Source organism: Limanda limanda, chromosome 16, assembly GCF_963576545.1.
Source record: "Limanda limanda chromosome 16, fLimLim1.1, whole genome shotgun sequence".
Taxonomy (NCBI): Eukaryota; Metazoa; Chordata; class Actinopteri; order Pleuronectiformes; family Pleuronectidae; genus Limanda; species Limanda limanda.
The window spans coordinates 9597800-9620392 of NC_083651.1; the positions used below are offsets into that span (position 1 = coordinate 9597800).

The window sequence follows — 22593 nt, forward strand, 5'->3', positions numbered from 1 at the left end:
CAATTTTATCCACCTATGAGCTTTTTTTTCTGCATTTATTGTTTTCTAGGCACCGTGTGCGTTTGAGCCAAGTCTCTATATGATCTCAGTTCTGCTTCTATAATGGACTGAAGAGTAGAGCTGCAACTAACAATTATTTACCTGATTAGTTTAAATACAGGATATTTCCTCAATTAATCAATTCAAGATTTAATTGAAAAAATATCAGAACTTTTTTCCCAGACTGTTATGTTTGTCATTTCTTCTTAAAACATTAATTAATCAATTATCACAATTGTTGCTAATTCGTTTTCTGTTGATGGACTTATTGATCAACAGACTTCAGCTTGCAAGTCGAAGTTGTTTTACTATATTTTTTAATCTTGTAATGAGTTCTACTTAAGATTATCACACTATAGGGCCTGCAGCTAATGATGGTAATATCAATTTAATCTCTTACTTATTCATTCTTATCACTTTGTATGTGAAAGTAAAAGTGAAAAATCTCATTTTATTTCATCTAACCAATAGTTCATATGCAAGTGGTTCATTTCATAATATAACATTTTAAAAATCAACAAATCACCACAGTTGAGAAAGCTAGAAAAAGGAATATTCAGCTTGTTTTTCTGATCAACTAATCGATAATTCAATTGTTCATTAGTGCAGATATCTTTGACTCCTCAACACCCACCATATCTGTTATTTCCTTTTGGTCTGTTAATTCAAATGTGCTGCATTTATTAATTATATTTTCTCCACCACTTCACCAGTAAAACAAGATTCCAAGAATCTCAAACCAGCATATGCAGTTTAATAAGCAGAAAACTTAAGAAACTGGAAATTGAGACCAGTGAGCAGGTAAACATTCAATGGCTCCAGCCCTTAAAAACATAAATAATAGATGAACACTGCTCAGTATTTTTGCAGTGAGCATGCTAACTTGCTTACTATTGGGATCAGGCTCAAGGTGTCCCAAGAAAAAATTTAAATGTCACTAGATTTGTCTGTTTCACAAAAAGTAGGTTTATGTAATTTTATCCCTGCTACTGGAGATTTTTATATTTCCAACCTCCCATAATTAATTAAAATAAAACCGTTGATGGGGAAAACAGGAAAGAAAGGACACAGACACATGCGATATTGCTAGGCAAAGAATTTATAAATTAATAAAAACATTCCCTTTGTAGTGTTCTTCTGACAGCTTATCCCACTTTGTATTTTGTCCTTTTTTCTAATGATTTCAAAATATAGAAAAATATTTCTGACAACATTCAACATCATTACATTATTTTAGCGTGATTTTCATTCTGACCCGTTGATTATTTCACACACCTCTGCATTTCTGACCCATTGCTTTTTTTCCCCATTTTTACAGTATTTACATATTAAATCAGTCCACATCATCTTCTCAGATTCAAACAGGGGACATTAGAGCATGTTTGCATAGATCACAGGGGAGAAATATTAGTGAAAAGTCAAAGCTTTCCGAAGAAAGAAAGAAAAACGAGTGATGATGCAGTACATCCCATGATAAGCAATAATAAAAATTCTAAAAACATGGCACAAAGTGTTTCTGACACTAAGAGATCAGGAGTGAGAAAAGATTCTAGTTTCTACTTGAAGCGAAAAAGTGAGTTGCTGAGATGAACGATATGTGCGTTTAAAGTTAAAGGGCCTCACAGCTTTGCTACATGAAGCTCCGCTGCTTTTAAGTTGTGTCGCTGTTGGTTTTACTTCTATATTAAGTGACAGTTATAAACTTTGGTTTTATGTTTGCAGTGTGTTTCCATGTACCCTTGAATAAACACAACACAGCAACTCAAAATTAAATGCTCTGAATTGAAAAGCAACAAAATAAAAAAATTTAAAAATTCTTAAGTGACAGAAAATGTGTAATGTTCAAGTAAATCTGTGAAAAAACGGACATGACATTTTTTGTGAAACGTAGCTTTGGGTGTTACACTCTGCACAAACTTTGTCAGTTTACAGTCAAAACATGATGAAATACATTTTTTCTTTTTAATCAACATTTTTATACAGCAGATAATTTGGAGTCTTGAGTGTAGGTGAGGTGAGGACACAAGGAAACTACCATGGAAAATCTAAACTGCCAAAATTTTAAATAAATATATTTCCTATATTATGGAGAAAAAATTATAAATGCAGATAAAAAAGTATATACAAAAATAAATGAAAAATAATGAATACAGTTGGGTGAAAAAAATACTGAAGCTAATTAATGATTTAACTATCTCGTTAATTCATAAAAACAGGAAAGATTTTTTCTCTCAAGTGAATTCAACAGGCTTCCAACGAAAGTGGCTATAAATGTTTATGCCTTTATTTATTTATGCTTTTCTTCCCTTCTCAATTAATTTATGAATGTTTCTACATTTATTAATTCAAATATTATTTATCTATTTATTAAAAATGTTGGCAGTTTCGGTCTTCGATAAACAGCAACTGACTGAGACGCCTGTTAATCAAATCATTGTGTTAAAAAATATCATCATTAGTTTGGTTTTCTCTGTCACTTCTTGACAATACGCTTTTTGTTTTCTTGTGGCCATTAGAAGAACAGCAGTAAGAAATGTCTGCTTTGGCTTCAGCGTCCAGCTGTGATAGTTGCTGCTTTAAAAATAATCTAAACCCCATTGCGTCAAATGCCAATTTAAAACAGTGTCAGTGAGTAAGTTAATTCTCTGTGTGAATTTAGATTTTCTATATTACGTTCTGCTCTTGTCTGACAAATCCCAGTAGAAATAATCTCCTTTAGAAAAAACACCCCATTACAAACATTTTCACAATAATGTCTTTAGTATTTTTTATAATGACAAATAAGAGAATGATAAAAAATAAATAAACACAAAGAGTTCAAAGTGAAAATGACTGTGGAAAGTGTAGACATGGAAATGGGCTAAAATCAGAAAGATTTGCTTTCACACAGGATCAATGCCGACAATTGAACTTCTGAAACTCACGGTCACTCTGCAAAAAACGTTTGCCTGTCCAAACTTCATCTGGGAAAAATAAAATCACCTTTTTAAGAATAAATCTGGATCTATTTTGTTAATAGAATTTTACAAAAACTACTAAATGGATTTCCATGGAACTATTTGAAAGGATGGGACATAGGTAAAAAAGGAACCTATTTAATTTTGTCACAAATCTGGACAAAGGGGCCCTTTCGTTAACATTGCCGGATAGAATGTTTAGGGTCCCCAAAAACATCCAGATCCAGTTGATTTAAGTGTTTTCCTAAGGGGACTGTTGGGCCTTGGCAGAGATCAACGCTCTACTAGCTGCAGCTTTTCAACGTATAAATAGTGCTTCATGAATAACTTTTAAGACCAGGTCCCAAGAAACTGTCTGCGACATTCCAATGTTGTCACAGAAATTGTCCTTGGTGTCTACATATGTGAATGAGTAACATACAACTGACTCTAACCACTTACAGGGTGACTGAAGACATTTTCCAAGATGCTTAAAATATGCCCGAACTTTAACATAACTCTTAGTAAGTTAGTGAAATGAAAACACAAATCTTGAGTGTAAAAGTAGGGAACTTTGTTAACTGCGCCACCTTCTGGACCTTCTTTCCCCGGAACAAGGGGAAAATGAATCTTGTTCTGAACACATGGATGAACAACAGACTTGGTGAACAGATGGAAGGACAGAAGGCGGCGGGTAAAATACAGAAGCGATTTCTCTACCAATTTGATTATAGAGCAAACATTCAGTGTGAAACATGTTCATCGCTGTTGATCTCTGCAGGCACCCGGATGACTCACTAAAAACCACAAAAAAAACCTACTGCATGGAGGCTAACGTAAGCTTGGCACTATTGCACAAACCAAAGAAAACTTACCCTACGCTATTTAATCCATTATTTAATCACAAACCTGATCTTAACGGGCATGCAGAGACTCCTTACAAATGGTATGTATGGAAATAAACGTGGGGGGGGTTAGAAAATGTGTCTAGAAATTGTGTAGAAAAGTGATGAAGAACTACATGTACAAACAGGAAGATCACCGCTATGGCTTTGACAAGTCGAGGCGGCTTCGACTTGTTGAGAAAGAGGACATCTGTGAAAAAAATGATGTGGTAATCAGTTTTAGAGATTAAGACTTTGCAGGCAGTTTCTCTGCTGCTGAAAGTTGAGAGAGGATGGCGAGTATGTGCAAAAAAACAAGTTACTTCACAAAAAGCGTGGCCATGGGCAGTTGGATTCAACAATGCACTCACACCGGTGTCGTGCTTCGTTCGACAGGTTATTTTTCCTGATAATCTTGATCCCACACGCAACATTTCCGAGCCTCAACGTTGAAGGAGGATATTTTAACTTGGTAAAATCTTTAAACACTTCGACTGCAACTTCATTCAATCTCTGACACAAGATAATAAATTAAAGAAGCCGCTCACATCACAGGCACTGACTCCTCCACATCTTCTACACATATTTAATACTTGGTACCTAACAATGAGATGAAGTGAAAGTATAATTCAAACCAAACTGGGTGTGAGTGTTTAAAAAAAGAAAAATAGCAGCATGATATATTTCAAGATGAACGCTTGTATGTTCAGTTTGGCCTGTCTCATCCGAAGAGACAAAACGTTTTGAAGCGGATTAAACCCTCGACCTGAAAAAGGACACGAAATTAGCTTCTTATGGAGCCTAATTCTTCCCTCAGACAAAAGATCTGTTTAAAGAAAAGCCATGAATGCCTCAGTAGGACCTTTTCCTGTCAGTTCAAAGTAAATGGAAATCATCACGAAAAAAAACATAATCCTTCCCTTCTTGCCTTTTTCTCCCCGACTCTAAGGTCTGTTGAAAAAACTAAATGACACATTAAAAAGGTATGAACGGTAAAGCTGCGCTGCCTTTTCAATCCCGCTGACCTTTTTTTATGGCAACAGGTGAATGGCTTAGCGACGGCCTGATGACTCAGCGCCACCTTTCGGAAAAATGGAGTCACTTTTAAAAACAAGTTCACAAACACAGTCACAACTGCTCCCACGTGTTGCTGATATGTCTAGAAAATGGTGCAAATGTACAACGAAAAACACATTTCAAACAAAATGTTAAAAAAGAAATTCCAGTACATTTGTGATGGTCGTGCTGATTCACAGGAAAGAAAGTGGCACTCTCGCCTCCCCTCTTCCAGTTCATTGAGTCTTTGCAGCAGTGGAGCCTTTTAGAAACAAAATGGACACTTGAGGTTCTTCTTCAATGTTCTTTTTCTGCAATCGTTCCCTTTTGGCCTGCCCTTGATGGAGGCGGAGAAGCTGAGTGGATCACTTTGTATTTCATCGTGTAGCTCAAACTTTCAACGTATTCAGTTTTTTGGTGTTTGTGATAATTTTGCTGAGGATAAAACCCTCGTCTCCTCTGTGCCGCCTGAAAGCACCTTTCATCTTAAAATATAGAGCACTGACTAGCACCAGTATGTGCACCTATTTCTTTATCTGAGGCTTTTATACCACGACACGGTATGTGTATGTACAAGCTCCCAAATCCCAAGAGATTTTTGTGTGTATAGAATGTAAATATAATACATGATATGCACACTATCATTCGTTTACAGATGAGGACAGTACTTCTAGTCCTATAGGTTTCCTATAATGATTTGGTAAAAAATTTGCCACTGTTTTCCTCTGTGACATTGCAGACGACCTCATCAGTGACTGAACAGTCTCAGTGCTCCAGTATGTCCTCTGGTGATGGGTGAATCCTATACAACTCTCATTTTACAGCCTAGACAAAAAGAAATGGAGGCTAAGAGCTAGATTTCAGGAGTCTGTGTTTACCGTCTATTCCTCCACCTCCTGGCTCTGGGGGAAGGGCAGGGTGACGGCGTGCTCCTGAGCCAGGGCAGCCAGCTCCTTGAGGAACTCACAGAAGATGACGGCGCAGTAGACGGCGTTCTTCACTCGCAGTGCCTCGGCTTGCTTCTCCAGGCCTGATGACCCTCCACTGCCCCGGAACAGTGCGCTGGTCAGTGATTGGCTGCCATCCCGTACGTGTGCCAGGGCCAGCTGAGCGGCGTTCCGGGCCCGAGTCGGGCTGTTGGTGTGACGAAGGATCAGGTCTCCGAGAGATGGCTTACGACTCTTCACTGAAAACAACACATTAAAGCAACACTAGGAACCCTTTTCAACAGCGACCTCTGCGGTCACAGGTGGGATTTATTTCTGTTTGTAGTCCAAGCCATTTTGCAGTTTTCAGAAACACAAACAAATATCAATCGCTTTACTTTATAGTTGCACTCACTGAACTGAAACACGCCGAGTTCAGTTTAATTGCAAAATATTGTAGATAAACATTGGTTTTAGTGACTTATAAGATATTCTAACATCTTTTAACTGACCTAAAGTTCGGCTTCACCCTTGGACTTACCGGGCCTGATTCCAGAAAAGCTTATCAACTCACATTTTAAGACCTTAATAATTAACTGAGCCACAAAAATATACATGTGAAAAGGGTGCTTTTATAAGTAAGTTCAGTTTCCCTGGTTTCTATTCTCACCTAATGAATCCGAGCGGCGCAGGGGGGGAACGGCTGCAGGCGAGTCGGTCCAGTCCACTTTGCCTCGTGCCACCAGGTACTGCTGGGCTTTCCTCAGCATGGCAGGGAAGTCCTCATGGGAAGCTGCAAACGCCTCGATACGATTCTTCACAGAACCGAGAACCTAAAGTGGATCAGGCATAAAGCTTCAGAGTTTTGAATGATGTTTACTGAACAGCGGTTTAGTTTTTTTAAAATTGATCACTATATCTGAATGTCTCATTTCTGACTTTACAGATTCTGGCAGAGATGAAAACAGTTCTTGGTCCATGTCCCATCTGCTAACATGAAGAAGAAAAGGTTTTTGATCTATACTGCAGCCAGTCAGTAGGCGATAGAGCTAATTTGGCTTCACTTTTCTGAGAGCTGACATGTTGTCCATCTTAATATACAGTGTATGTCCATCTTAATATACAGTGTATGTCCAGTCCAGTACTCGGTAACCATTTACAGTTTCTAAGAATAGAATATGGATGAAACTCTATGCAAATATGACTGTGGGCCTGGAGCTTGCACAGAAGTGATGTGGGCAGGAAAACTACACTTACAAACAGGAACCTAAGAACTGTCATCACTTCAAGAGCAAGTACAGAAACTATTATCTCCATGAAATGCAGTGCGGTTCAAATAAGGGCATTATAGGTGTTGAAGTGTGCAGTATACCTGGATCAGTGACTTGACACTGGGCTGGAAGACCATATTGGTGTTGAGAAGGAAGGACCGCAGGAGGGGCTGAGGGTAGCAGGCCAGCTGAGCCACGATGCCCGTGAGCAGGATGTTGACATACAGTGAGTTTTGGAGCATGTTTTCCAGCTTGGCAAACAGAACCACCATAAATGGACCTGCAGAGACAAAGATGAATACATCATTGGATGAAAGTGGAGAAATTGTGTTGAACTGCATGTGACTGAAGTCAGTAGGGAAAAGCTGAGGTAGTGCTTTTACAGCTTGTCAGGGTTAAATGGGGACAATCCAACTTCTTTAGAATTTAACATGTCCCGTGTGAGCTGTGGACTTAATGGAAAACTGTATCAAAAGATATATACTTGTTAATGAACACTTTGTCCAGTATCCTTCACAAAATAAATAGAAAAAACTAACTTGGCCTTTCAGCGACCGAATTAGGTTTGTATCCTGTATTTAGTATTTCAGCAATCCGAAAGGATCAGCACTTGTGCCTGGTGATCAGTGTGGTAGATTATACAGTACATCAGTTTGTAAGCACTAATGTAAAGACTGTTAAGATAAACTAAAATCATGAAACTATAACCAAATCCAAAAATGTCCTGGAAAACATACGCGATGTGAGTCTCACCTGTGTATGGCTGTGAGGCCGGCTGGTTTAATGGTCTGGCAGGACTATAAAGGCCCACCACACTGCCCTCTACTTTTGTGTCACTGATCAGCTTTGCCTCCATGGCCGAGGACGGCTGCTGTTCCTCCTCCGGGCGCTCAGCTGTCAGGGACTCTCTGTTCGTTTCCTCCTGCAGACAGGCTGCTCTGCAGCGTTCCTTCACCCTGTCCTCCAGCTCTCTCAGTTCCTGTGTGAAGGCTTCGATGCTGATGCCCTGACCATTGGTGTCTGGAGGGAGCTGGGGGTCCCCTGGGGACTGCTCTAGCAGCTCCTCAATGAGACTCTCGACAGACTGCTGTGTCTGGTTGGCTTCTGGAAGATCTGAGGTTTCACTGTGCGGGTTTGAGGTGTCGCTGGTCAGCAGTTTGGTGTCAGACGTTGGTTGGGAAATTGAGCTCTGTGAGGGAATCTGGTTAGGGCATGATTTTTCATCACTGATGTCACTGCTGTTAAAAATGGATTGTGGGAGACTGGTGCAGCTTTGTGAGGGACGTGTGACGAGGGATCCATTTTGATTTGAATTTTCATCCAAATACTCTTGCTCCCCTAAATCTCTCTTCACTTTCTTTACCTCCAGACCTCTATCTCGACTGTCTGAGCATCCGTCCCCCTGTCCCATTGTTCCGTTATACATGGCCTGGTAGCTAACAGTGATAGCTGAGGTGGGAATGTGAGGAGCTGGAGACGAGACGGCATGGGAAGTTGTTAGAGAGGTGGCTGAAGACGAGGAAGATGGGACGAGAGGAGGTACAGGTTTCGGCAACAGCTCCTCCCTCTGCAGGCTGCGTTTCTTGGAGCGAGGCGTGAGGCTGATGCAGCTGTTTTTGCCGATCGTAATGTCCCACTCTCCGCTGTCCCGCTCCGAACTGCTCCACTCAGACCGTGCGGCGGCCACAATGGCTGCCCTCTGTTGGACGGGAGGGGTGTTAGTGCTTCCTCCCTGATGAAAAGCGAAGTGCTCAGGCAACATGACCATGGAGGGGTTGGAGGTAGGGGGAGGTGGGGGTGGAGGGGCTGTGATTGGGGAGGGGTTTTCTCCATCATAGGGGGCTGACCAGTCTCGGCAGGCCCAGGAACAGAGCTCGATGCCTCGTCGGGCGTCTTTGAGGTACTCCAGGTAACCCGAGTCCCAGTCAAGACTCTCTGTGTGTGTCTGCAGCTGGTGCATTGGGCTGTCAGGGGATAAAGGGTGAGAGCTGGCAGGACCCGACTGCAGCGGCTCCATGCTGGAAGGTGTAGAGGGACCTCCTCCCCCTGATCCTCCTCCACTGCTCTGTTGGCGGATGAAGAAGGCTAAGCGGGATGGGGTGCTGGGTCTTGGTGGGGCAGGAGACTCTGTACTTGGACTGTTCAGCACTGTATGATACAAAAATACAGGAAAAAAAGATGGTTACGTTCTAACATCACGGGTAAGATAAGCTCATATAAAAAACAACTTTACAAGGCTAACAATGAACAGTGTTAGTGAGCTTGCACCAAAGTTGTATCCGTTACAAGAAATTTCTACAGAGCTCAGCTGTTGTCATGACAGAAAAAACCTTTTATTAATATTTTATACCCTTGATAAACTTCATATGTTCACATAAATGAAATGAACACAACTTTACCAAATACTCTAAACACTTAGGCAAATGTTAAATGGCTGACAGATATGGCTCATTAAAAAGATTAAATCACAGCAGCTCCTCTAGATTATTCTTTGTTGAAGGCTACACAGTTATGTGCACAGTACATATCATCCAAAAATGGAAGAAAAACCTAGTGTAGTATCACTAAACATAACAAACTAAAAAGACAGCTGCTACCTTTGTACAAACAACGACCTTCTCTATACAAATAAAATATTTTGCACATTACGATATTAATCCTGAGACCTACAGGGCTCAGTAGGCAAGTTTACTAGCTTTTCTATTTTTTTGTATATCTCAAAAAGCCTAAACAGACTAAAATAAATGAAAATTATATGAATCACTATGTTTTGAGTTTTCACAGACGTAATTGTTGTCTTCATGTTTTCAACCACAGCTGTTCAACGCAGTTATTCCCTTTCCACTGGTGTTTGTTTTTACCTTTTCCCCAGAAGGCATTGTCCTCGTCCCGCTCAGCAGAGGGCGCTGCATCCAGCCGACAGCACTCAGGGATCAGCGACAGGAACTTGTCTGCTGACTTTCCATAAATGTCTGTCTCCCTGATGGCCCGACGCTGACTCAGCATGACATGGGTACAGGGCAGTAGATACCTAAGAACACACCCACACAAACCACTGAGTATGCAGAGCAATATTTACAACCCACTCTGTGTTTTGCATATTAAATGAGCCGAGGGAAGAGATGCTGAGATGTGCAAACACACCTGAGAACAAGCTGCAGCATGATGTCTTCACAGTGCAGAGAGAGCAGAGTCCTGAAGAGGCTCAGTGAGACCATGCACAGCTGCATCACACATATTAGAAAAATGGTTAGAAAACTGTTATTATTCAGACAGTCATGTCATAATACTTTAACCAGCAGGAAGGAAGGTATTCTTAATAAACTGGTTCCCACCTGCTGTAATTTAAGTTCCCGTTTTAAAATTATGACCTAAACCATTTACAAACGACAATGGATAAATAAACATATTTTTCCTATCTTACAATCTTGTACTGGTAATTTTTTCGACAGCTAGCTCACAAGTTTTTGGAGCGTTCAAATAACGTTACAACATATTCAGAATACTGAGCCACCATCGCAGGATCTCTGAGAGAGAATACATTAATTATTTGCTACAGTAATAAAAAACTACTTTGAATGTAAGTGCGGTTCCTGTCGTCAGTCGGGTTGCCACAGGGTAATGGTATCATGCAAATTACGCCCCAATAAAGTTTCCTTTTCTTTTTCTGAAACACTACAGTATGATGATTCCGAGAACAGAATGTGATTATTTTGAGGGATCAGAAAGTATGAACCTGACGATTTATGTGCACAATTCATTCTTGATGTCTTTACAAAATACACACAATGAGCAGCGAGGCAGTCAATAGATGCAGCAGACTTGAGGACATTTTCTATTGTCATAAAAAAAAAATCCCTCGGTATTCTGATGCAGTCATTTTCAATTAATTTCTGTTCACAGCCCACTCACCACCCACACACACACACACCCACACAATTTATAAATACGGACCCTTGAATTGCTGCTGATGCGTGTGAGCAATGTGTCCAGGATGGTGTCGTTGTCGTGGCAATGCAGCAGGATGAAGCGCAGGAAGGTTTTGAGGAGGGAAGTCTCTGTCACACTACGCAGGAATAGGTCAAGGTAGGCGGTGCTGGCAATCATCTCATCCACCGACGACTGGAAAAAAAACATTCACATAAATTGCTTGTGATTTGATTAATCCATAACAATCCTCCCACAAACCCTGAGTTGCATTTATCCATGCAGATAGTTTGTAGTGCCTCAAAGCATCATAAATCCTTGGGAAGAGTTTTCTTTTAACATAAAAATTAGTGCTGTCAGTTAAACGCGTTATTAACGGCGTTAACGCAAACCCATTTTAACGCCGTCATTTTTTTTAACGCGAGATTAACGCAGAGCTGCAGCTTCAGTATCTGTGTTCGCCTCCAGTCTAACCTGCCCTCGCTTTTTGTTTTAATATTTCGCCAACTAAAATATATATTTTTAAGCTGTTGTAGAGTCCCCGCTTACACAGGAAAAGGAACTTCATTCGTGGTTTAGTAACTTGTATTATCCTCTACACGAACATGTGCACTTCTCGCTTTTACTCCGTCACTCGCACACATCAACAACACTTCACTTCCTCAATGGTCCAAACAGTCACATGTCCCACCCCGACCCCTTCACTGACCCTCAGGATATCAGAACGCTCCTTCAACACAGTATTTTACTGAACATACGTCAAAACCAAACATAAACATAAACCCAGTCCGTTACACTGTTAGGCTGCAGCTATATGTTTTTATTTATTTCAAAATAGGGTACTTCTTATTTCATACATTTTACACAAATATGGGGACTCAATATAGCCCTACAAAGTTCTGTGTTTAATTTATTTCAAAGTAGGCCGACACTTGCCTGTGTATTTTGTTTGTTTGTTATTTTGTTGCTTGTCTGTTTGAGTAGCTGGCTGAAAGCAAAGAAGTAGTAGGCTAACCTTTTATTGGAAACCTAAATGTTACGGTTCATTTTTTCTGAAATAAGAGGACTGACTGCTATGTTCACAGCAAACTTGAAAAAAATAAAATATTAAGCCATGGTTTAACTGCACTATAGGCTGAGTCCTTGTTTACCTGAAATGTGCACTTTATAATTTTATTTTGTACTGCCCTGTTTGGCAATGTTGTTTTTCAATAAAATAAAACATTAGCATAAAGCAAGCCAATCCACTCTTCCATGTTGATAAGAACATTAAAACAAAAGTAAAATTATGGAAAAAAAATAAATGAAGGGACATTTAGAATAGATTAATTTGCAATTAATTGCGATTAATCGCGAGTTAACTATGACATAAATGCGATTAATCGCGATTAAATATTTTAATCGTTTGACAGCACTAATAAAAAATACTTCAAACTGCTGCCGACAAGTGGTCTACAACTGTGATCTTATTATCTACCTTATGAAGGGCGGGGCCCATGACAGGTACAAGGAAGCCATTGTGGAGGTAGTCCAGGAGCTGGGAGCGGACCAGGGGGTGAGCGACTTGCACCACAGCGTTGCAGAACTCCAGCGAGTTCATGAACAGCACGAGTGACGACACACCGATCCAGTCCTCCCGCCTCAGGGCGTGCCAGTCGTCTCCCCGAACCTCAATTTTTCTGGGCAGAGAGGAGTAGAGAGCGCTGAGGCCTGTTGCTAACACCTGAAGAGAGACAGAGAGGCATTAGATGGGACTGGTTATTCTCAATAGCCACAGTCGAGCAGAATATGTGTATGATATATGAGCACAATAACTTATATAAGTTATATAATCACAATTTTTTAGAACATGAGGAATTAAGTTAAGAGCTATGTAAAGTACGAAGGATATGAATGAATATCCGAGTCCTTGAATTACTTGTACTATGTACTGAGATAAATTAGGGCTGAGGTGTTTAGAGTCTGTTCAATGTTGGTCATGTTTGTAGTTTTATTTCAGTGTGCTGCTATTTGTAGGGTTGAGAAAGGAACAAAAACATATTTAAGACCTAATACAGAATCTTTTTTACATATTTAAGACTTTTTCAAGGCCTGAAATTCACACTGAGCTTTAAACTTAGGCTATTTTAATGTCAGCAAGATTGCAAAACACAAAGTTTTAGCTCTAATATTTAAGTATAAGAAGTGTAAAAAAAGATTGGGGTCATTATGAAACAATGGTGGAACAAAGCTCATTTTGGTGGGATTTACAATCGAAGGTCGTGACATCAAGATGCACACACACCTTCATCTCGCACAGTCATAATCAGAGTGAAGTTCTTTGGTTAACAGTGGTGCATCCCTGCTCAGTAAATACACAATTTAAAGTGCAATGAGACAAATATGACATCTAATGGCAACTGTGGGAAACTACAACAACAAAGATCAACATGGCTCACTGGTCTCCCTTTATAATGATCCACACTTCACAAATATACATAAAAATAGTGTTTTTGCGTTTTAGAAGAACAAATTTAAATCACCAAAAACTTCATCCAGCCTTCAATTTTAAATGATTTTGGTTTTCCTTCAGGAAGTTTAGACATTATTGACTTTTGTTAATCAGCAGCGTCTGGGTGATACAGTGGGTTTTAAATGCATGTGTTCATCTTATAGAATGTAAATGTCTGAGGTTGACTGAGGTGGTTATTTTTTAAGACGTTCACAGGAAGAACTCTGAGCTGAGGCAGAGCTGATAGATGCAGATAAGGATGGATGGTTTGTCAAAATGTAAAGTCATCGACTTCCTCTTCCATTATCACACAGCATCACTGATGCATCAGAATGAGAAAGGGGAACGTGAACATGCAGAAACACTCAGAAACACGCACAAGCCCTGTTTCTTAAAAGCAGTGCTGAAAAGAAGCCATAGTTCCATATTATAAGCTGTCCTCAGCTATCACAACATTAAAGAGCAGGTTGTAGTCATGTTCATGTGCATATTATAGCTCTTTTCTGTCAAAATCTACCTTAAATAATAGAGCATGTTATTTCAGAATATTACAAAGTACTTAAGTTGGTTGATCCACAATTGGGATAAAACCATCATAGCATCAAAGGAAAAAAAGGCAGGAGACTAACAATTTTTCCTTTTGAAAAACACGTTTTAAACCCAAATAAACAGATCTGTTGTTCTTTTGAGTAGTGAGTAAAATAATTATTGATACTTGATACCTCAGTAGCTTTCTAAGGCTTTTGATTCAAGTATGATTTCCACCCAACAGGCTGTTTGGCTCTACCAGTGTGTACTGGTTGAAAGAAAGAATAAGACCAAAACAACAAAAACACACAATTCAAATAAACATGCACCAGACACAAAACAGCAACCATTTTCAGCGGAAAAGCTCAGAATGAACAATTGATGAAACGCCCTCAAACTCACTGGGGCTGAGATATACATCAATCTGAATAATTATCACCAAAACAATCCCACAATATTGATGCCAAAGTGAGATTTGTCGATTTGTGTCAACACTCATCTGGACAATGATCCTATTATCATAATTACTGTAATTACTATCATCTCAAATTACACATGTGGGGTCATAACAAGGGCAAACATTAAAATCACACACATTTCTGGAAATAAAAAAATGTAGCAGCTTTGCGGCAAAAAAACAGTCACGAAACATATGAGATTTGAGCTCATCGCTTACCGGGCAGAAATAGGAGTTCTCTGCGATGTAGCGCGCCACGGCCTCGTGGCTGGCAGATGCCGCCATGACCAGCAACAGCGCGTCTCTGGCCTGCTGTCCGATCGCTCCGTCGCGGTGGATGAACGGCACGAGGAGGGAGAAGATCAGCAGGTTGGTGGAGCCCTGCTGGGCTGGTGCTGCACGGAACAACATCTCTAGAACCACTGGTTGCCGGGCCATGGTCACGCACACCTGGTCAGGATTAATTGAGTTGTAGTAAAAAATATATACACAATATGACATATGAAAAATGATATCCAGATGAAAAATATGGGACTCCATCTTAATCAGACTGACATAAGTTAGGCAAACAGCCCCCCCGGGAAATCCCCCAGAGTTCAGTGCATTTCTGAAAGCAGGTTAAGACTGTAGCTGTGTCTCAATTCGACGGCCGCATCCTCCAGAGGACCAGGTTTTCGCCTCGCTTTATGCCACCATTACCTCTATGAAAGACTGCTCAACGTGACTGGTCTATTCACGCCACTGTGACACAATTGGTCTACGAATGCAGCCGACGAAGGAAGAGGCCTCGAAATTGAGATAGAGCCTGATGTTATCTGGTGGTGAGTTTACCTGGTTGAGCAGAAGTACCAGGCTGTTCTCCAGCACTGGAGGACAACCAAGATCTGGGTCAGCACAAGCTCCCATCAGCCTCAGCAAGGGGTGGAGAACGGCTGTGTGCTGTAGCAGAGGCTGCTGGGACTGGCCGATGAGCATCTCAAAGAGCTTGAGCAGCGCCCCCTGGCTGTCGGGATCCAAGCCGCGGCGGAGGTGCCACTGAACCAGGCCTTCCAGAATATTCTCAGTGACCACCAGCTCCAGTATGGGGCCCATGGGTAGAACACTGGGGCCGCCCTCTGCGCTCTCAGCCGGCCTCTCCTCTGCCAGCAGACACAACATCTGGTCTGTGTGATTCCTCACTGCTATCAGGTCGTCGCTGGACGATGAAGGCTCGTGCTGCTCCAGCACCCAAGAGAGCTGAGTATAGGACAAGTGTTTTTAGTGTAATGTTTAACTCTTAACATCACTGTCTTCTAATGAAGAGTTACAAAATAAAATGTGTGGCTTCTGACAAGCATTTAATTATATTTCAACTGGGGTAATAAATGTTGATTAAGTGGGGTAATGTCACAGTAGGTAAAGCATATGATTAAATACACCTAAGAGTGGCTGAATGTCATTTGGCAGATCTTGTCAAGGTCCTGGCATTGTCTGAGGCTCACTCCCATAGTGGCTGTGTCCAAAATCAATATTGGGAGTGGTGAATGAGAGAACAAGGGAATGATTCAGGACACAGCCAACACTTAATACTGGGGCAATTAAAGAAAACTCAATGAGACTGGCTGATTAAATAAAGATTAAAAAAAAACATAGCATCCATTATGGCATGAGTAACAAGTGTGCCGTTGCTGCCATGACAAGACAGAATGTATGCTATGAAAAAAGCTTTTAATGTGTAAATATAACATAAGGTACTTAATCAGCATTTAATAATGTACCTAATTACCTTTATGTTATTCACTGAATTATAAAAAGGTGTTGACAGAAAGGAACATATCAATAACACTGCAATATATTTTTTCAAGATAGAATGAAACAAAGTTGTGTAATAAGTGTGTAACAATTAAACAAATAGAGAAGCCAGGGTGTTATCAGCACATAACAAGCTGCTCTAGTCAGCACGATGAATCTGCAGATCTGCCAACAGCCTGTGAAGATAAGAGATGTTCTTCTTTGGGTTTTAGCAGCTTGAAGGGTATGGTTAACATATGAGCTGAAAGCTAGAGCCCAAATTAAGAACATAATTTATTCAATCTAATAATCAGGACACAGACTTTAACACTTTTCAAAAAAAAAGTGTTAAAGTCTTCCCTCCTCTTAACTCATGTATGTTTTGCTAATTATCAGCTTCTTTTATAACAAATTTCTCCATGAACAATTAGTGAGAATCAAGCCAAAATACTGCATCCGGCCAGAATCTGTACACTTCCAAGGCTTCCACATAACAAGATCCACCCACTGCAGACTTATAAGAATCCTTCACACATCTTTTATTGTCTCAGAGCAAACTGACCAGTCAGACAGTGCCAAGACTCAGTAACCTATAAACCTTCGGTCAGTGATTGGGCACGAGTCAGTCACACTGTTACAGTAGAGCAGCTGAACGTGTCTGTAGTTCTTCACTTGGTGTCTTGAAAGATAATCATTCACTGAAGGACCATTTAATTTCTAACTGATCTCTACCCATGGAAATGTTGAGCTGTGTCACATTTTTTATCTTAATATAATTTGTTAATAAAATAATTTATTAAACTGATATCTATGAGTGTGTGCAACTGGCTTGATAGTAAGGCCTTGACACAGGGATGTGCTCTACTGAGTTCCATTCTAGTTTCAAACCACCTTCTGCCGTGTGAACAAGTGGTTTGCATAATATTGTACAATTTGGGACTTTTGATGGTGTGTGTGGTTGTCGTATACGCTTTATGGCGCAGCAAAGTACAACAGATATGCTTCCTTCACATCTCAAATAGTAAGTTAGCCAATAAAACGTTTTTCATCAACACTAATATCCAGTTTGTAAACAGGGTAATTAATGCAATAAAAACTGTATTTTGATTAAAAATCAAGAGATGAAGATTGTCTCCAGCTCACCTGTCTCCAGTGGTTCTCAAACACCATGAGGCAGGTCTCTGGGTCTGCGGTGCAGGGGCTGGAGGGGGCGGCGCTCCGGCCAGACCGACTCCCGGAGCCCCGCGGGTTCAACCTGCTCAGCCAGCTCATAATGGAGCCAGCGGACAGCAGGTCAAAAGTCCCACAAACTCAAAGAAGGGGTTCAGTAAAAAGTCGAAGTATAAAAGAAATTAGGAGAGAGGAGAGGGAAAAGATGGCTGAGGAGGAAGAATAAGAAGGGGAGGTGGAGGATAAAGGGGAGGAAAAGTGTTTCCAGAGAGTAGGTGGCAAAGGAGGTCAACTGTATGGGCTGTCACTGCCAGTCAGTGTACGTCCAAGAGAAGCCCGCTGCTGCTTTAGAAACTGTGTGACCCTGTCCTCCCTGTAGACCCTGTCATCCAGTCTGAAGCCAACACCACTCCATAGCCGGTCAGGACGGGCACTCTGTGTAGACAAACAAAACCAAAACATCAACATGCAAACTTTATATTTCCCAACAATTCCGAGCCTTCTATAAAAAAAGATTACATTTTAATCAGTATAGGCATTGGCTCCCAAATCACCATATCAGTCAGGCTCTAAACAAAAACAAGACAATTCGGCACATGAATGCGAAAAAAATTTGAATCCATTATTGTGAAAGAGAACTTATACATTTATATATATATATTGAATATTTAAAAGCATCAGCATGACAGCGCCACAACAAAAGTGGAAATAAATAAATGTGTCAGTATTGTAGCAGATTGCAACCAAAAAAAAAAAAATTCCCCTTTTTGCAATTAGGAAAACATAAACTGCTCCTTGTGGGCTACTGTAGAAACATCACAGTGCAACATGTGGAGACAACCATCAACGTAGATATGTATGGCTCATTCCAAGTTAACACAACACAAAGATCCTTAGCTTAGGTGGACTAGTGGCAGAAACTTGGACTATGGGCAGAAAAGGTCTCTGGTTCGTCTCTGGTTCGACTTCACGGAGAAACAACAAAAAGACGAACCTGGATTGATCTGTCCAAAAATCCAAGAGGATTCTCCCTACCCTGTCTAGTGCCCCTGAGCAAGGCACCTTACTCCCCCAACATCTGCTCCCCGGGCGCCGTACATGGCTGCCCACTGCTCTGTGTGTCCTGCACCAGATGGGTTAAAAGCAGAGGTTAAATTTCCCTCCTTGTATTATGAGTGTGCCTGTGCATGTCTCTGCATGTGTTTGGGACAAATAAATGTAAATGTATCTTAATAAAATCATATAACATGAGAATTAATATTCTATTACATTTCTTCCGATTAAAAAATCCTATACACTGGTCCTTTAAGGTTACATTCCTCATGTACTTGTTATTATTTATCACTGCATCATGTGAACTGAAGTCATGACACATTTGATGACATCTGGTCCGACCTCCCAAAATCAATCAAGTGCTTTTCTTCACTGGATTTCTTATACAGCAGCTGTAGGACAAACAACACTATCAAAGTGATTCACGGGCTGACATTGGGTAAAAATATTCATTTTTCATTCATTATTCAGAGAAGATTCAGTCTTTCAAAAGCACTAAATGAACTTAGAGCTTAACCAACAAAGAGTCAAAACAGATATATAAGAATGAGCCTTCAAATAAATCTCACTGAAAACACAATCAATGATTCATACATTTGATTAACTTAAACACATATCAGCCAGTAATGAGAGCTGTCCCACATATGGATATTCAAAATGGGCTTTATTTGAGTTCACACACAGCCTCCTTCAAACAGCCATAAAATAAGTTCAAAGTTCAACAACACATTCCACTCCAGGGAAGGCTGCCTCTGAGTTTGTCAAAGGTTAGTGATCCAAACACAGCTTACTCCGACCGTAAAAGCTCATAGCACAAAGTCTACAGGCCAAGAAATGCTGCCTCTGAAGTTCAGACACACGGGAAGTTTGTCCAAATGCTTTTGTGTTTTCCAGCAATGCGCACAAACTGAAATCCACCAGGTGTGCACACAAATTAAAACAGGCACCGCAGCTCTTAAGTCTCTGCAAATTTTGCCAAATTTCTCACATTTCTACATCTGATGTGTTTTTTTCACAGTTGAACCACATTGATCACATCTATGTCCCAGATCAGCTTTTAACCGGTTGTGAACCACAGCACTGAAACTTGCTTCTTCACTTATTTCGAAATCACCATGATAAAAGTGGTGATTAAACACAGTGTTTAATCAACCTCTTGTACTGAAAACTACCTCCGTCACTGCATTCACATTGACAATAAGTTCCTCACCTAACGTTCAAAGGTTGTCGTCGCTTAAGAAATTACTTTACAACTTTGTTTTCTGAGGAGGTTAACAATGCATCATCCAAACCAGGCCTACAGGGGAGACGTTAAAAGACAACATCATACTCAACAGAAACATGTTATTTTTGCACTCAGGTTCGATATCTGTTCATTATCTGTTCATCTTTCAAGGCTGTGAGACTGACTGAGGCGAAAAGAAAGTTAACCTTCAGTCCAACTGAATCTGGAAACATGCAATCAAAGAATAAGTGAAAAAAAATACTGGATCAGTGTTTCCCCTGTAACTTTCACTCTCAGAAATGTTTTTTTGCAAAAACTTTATAGCTGTGTGACCTGAGCTTGAATCATCATCTACTTTATCTCCCTTTTATTGGGAAAACTTTTAGCTGTGCAAATGTTCTCTTTTTAAGAGGTTTTGAAGACAGATTCCATCATGATATGGAAATTTTGACCCCTCATTATTTCATTGGTGTCATATTGACTTGTTTCTTGGTCTGGCAGGGATTCTCGTCAGCTTGACACTGTACTATCAAGTGGAAACACTGCTACACAGTCTGAACAAGCATTTAATGCTTTCCGTAGTTTTAAGTTTTTGGTGATCTGTGAAAAAACCTAACCCCCACATAGTTGTTGAGTTTGTATGAAGCAGAAGAAAAAGGACGAGTTCTGATAAACTTGATTTTATATTTATGATAAACCTACAGTGGTTAAGGAAAGTGGAAAAAAGTCAGATCAATCCACCTAGTTGTTTAAGTAATCCTGCTGACAAACAAACACACAATGTCTCAACACGACAACACGTGTCTCTAAATATGTTCCTTGGTTTTAATCTTTCCCTCTCAATGCTTGATTTATATTTGAACCCTTTTTACTTTAATATTGTCTATCTTTACCAGGACTGCCTGAAAGAAGAGATATTATACCTCTAAAAAAATATAAATAAAAACCCTCCTTTGTTTCTATGCATTTCAATTTCAATTTTCTTTTTAGTTTCCCGATTATTTCAAATGTCATTTTAACGTGTTCTACTGTCTCCTTAAATATGCTCTCTTCTTATTTGAATTACATTTAAACATGTTTTCATGTTTATTTACATCGTATATCAAACACTTTGAGCTGCATGTCTTGTATGAACAGTGCCATACAAATAAAGTGTATTACTATAGTCAGTTTCAGTACAATGCACTCAATGTAGTGTGACCTAAGACATTTGCTGTTGATCAAAACTAACGGATCTTCTCTATGTGATTGTATTTTATTAAAATGTCTGTGTTTTAACAATTAACACATATAAAATTATGTATATTATACTGTATTACATTGCATATTGCAATTTGACACTGTTCACTGTTTTGCTTTTTGCATTGTGCATTTCACCTTTTACTTCACTTCTTATATCTTTTATATATTTTTATATAGATATATTTGTCTAAATAAATGCTACCTTTTATAAATATTAGAAAAAGTGAGTAAATAAGAAGTAAATAGTGAGTAAATATATATTGTTTTTTTAAATTATTATTATTGTTTTTCTTATGTGTGGTCTATTTATTGTGTTTTTATTTTTCTATGTTCATTGTATGCACCAATAACCAGACCAAATTCCAAGTAGGTGTAAACATACTTGGCCAAAAATATTTTCTGATTCTGATTCTGATTTCTGACACATGTAAAGAGATTGACTAGAACTTCATATGAACTCCTGGAAAAACAATATCCACTTATATAAAGACTCCAGCGTCCACACACAGTCATCAGTCACTGCAGTGTTGTGGGTCCCCCCCCCCCCTCAGTCTGACAGACAGAGAGCTGTGCAGCCATCAAACATCACGACCTTCTTCAAAAAACCCAGTTTGTTTACACCGCCTCGGTAGCATTAGCTCTTCACATGCCATCCCTCAGTCATCGCCCTGCACTAGATCTCATATTAGCCGCTTACGTTGGGCTACGCCTGAAAACAACAATCAATGCATTTCAATGGCGAGATGATGTAGCAGGCTGGTGGTGGATACTACACATATGATGAGCCGGCTCTGGGACGTCAGCCATGTCTGTGTGTCCAGCTGGAGGTGTCTAACGCTGGTTGGTGCAGGAGTCACTCACCTTGGTTGTTTGTATCTGTCTGGCGCTACGAGGTGTCCACAGGAACCTGCTAGCTGCCTGCTAGCGAGTTAGCGCTGCTCGGAGGCTAGCGGCTAGCTGCTAACGAATTCCACAATGTCAGAGCAGTGAAGGGGCGAGCAGCGACACAAGGACCCGGGGACAACCGCTGGGTTCGACCGCACTGAGCCGGGGCAGCTGACGAATGAACCAGTGCCTCTCTCGGGCTGCCGTGCATCCTGTTAGCGACAGATAAACATCCCATCAGATGATTCCTCAGACTCTCTCCTCTCTCCCGCAGCCATCTTGCTTTGACTCCGCCTACACGGCCCGAGCCACGCCTCCACACCGCGGCTCCACGGAGCTGTGCGAGCGGCGTCAGGAGCCGGAGGTGAGCCGCTACCACCGTGACCCACTTCCACTCGTTCTATAATTAGGGGTACCTTTAATATCCGTGGGTTGTATTTGTCAATTTTTCTAAACATTCACTTCAAGCAACGAGTAAATTAATATTTGGGCACATTTCTCTTTCATGTATTACGAAAAAAAAAACAAACAGGTTCCATTACTTATTACAGAAAACATGTATATTATACTGGAATTTGCAGTTTTTGTGCTGTCAGATTTGGTAAATACCAAATTCTCTATGTGAAGTCTCTTCACATAGACCCGTAGGATACACATTTTTTGGCATCATACTTGTGTAAAATAATCATAAAAACATGACAAAGGTTTATCAAAAACTGTTTTTATTATGCAT

The 22593-nt window shown here is 40.2% G+C and overlaps 1 protein-coding gene across 1 annotated transcript; it reads right to left on the reverse strand.

Moving 5' to 3' along the window:
• Nucleotides 1-1122: 1122 nt before the first annotated feature.
• On the reverse strand, nucleotides 1123-22129 carry fhip1b (FHF complex subunit HOOK interacting protein 1B). Its single transcript, XM_061088794.1, has 12 exons — nucleotides 21837-22129; nucleotides 17429-17890; nucleotides 15347-15751; nucleotides 14735-14965; nucleotides 12517-12762; nucleotides 11067-11234; nucleotides 10257-10336; nucleotides 9974-10143; nucleotides 7866-9260; nucleotides 7214-7392; nucleotides 6512-6674; nucleotides 1123-6101 (listed from the first exon to the last, which is right to left on the reverse strand). The coding sequence occupies exons 2-12, from the start codon at nucleotides 17555-17557 to the stop codon at nucleotides 5797-5799; spliced, it is 3471 nt and encodes a 1156-aa protein (XP_060944777.1). The 5' UTR covers nucleotides 17558-17890; nucleotides 21837-22129; the 3' UTR covers nucleotides 1123-5796.
• Nucleotides 22130-22593: the final 464 nt, after the last annotated feature.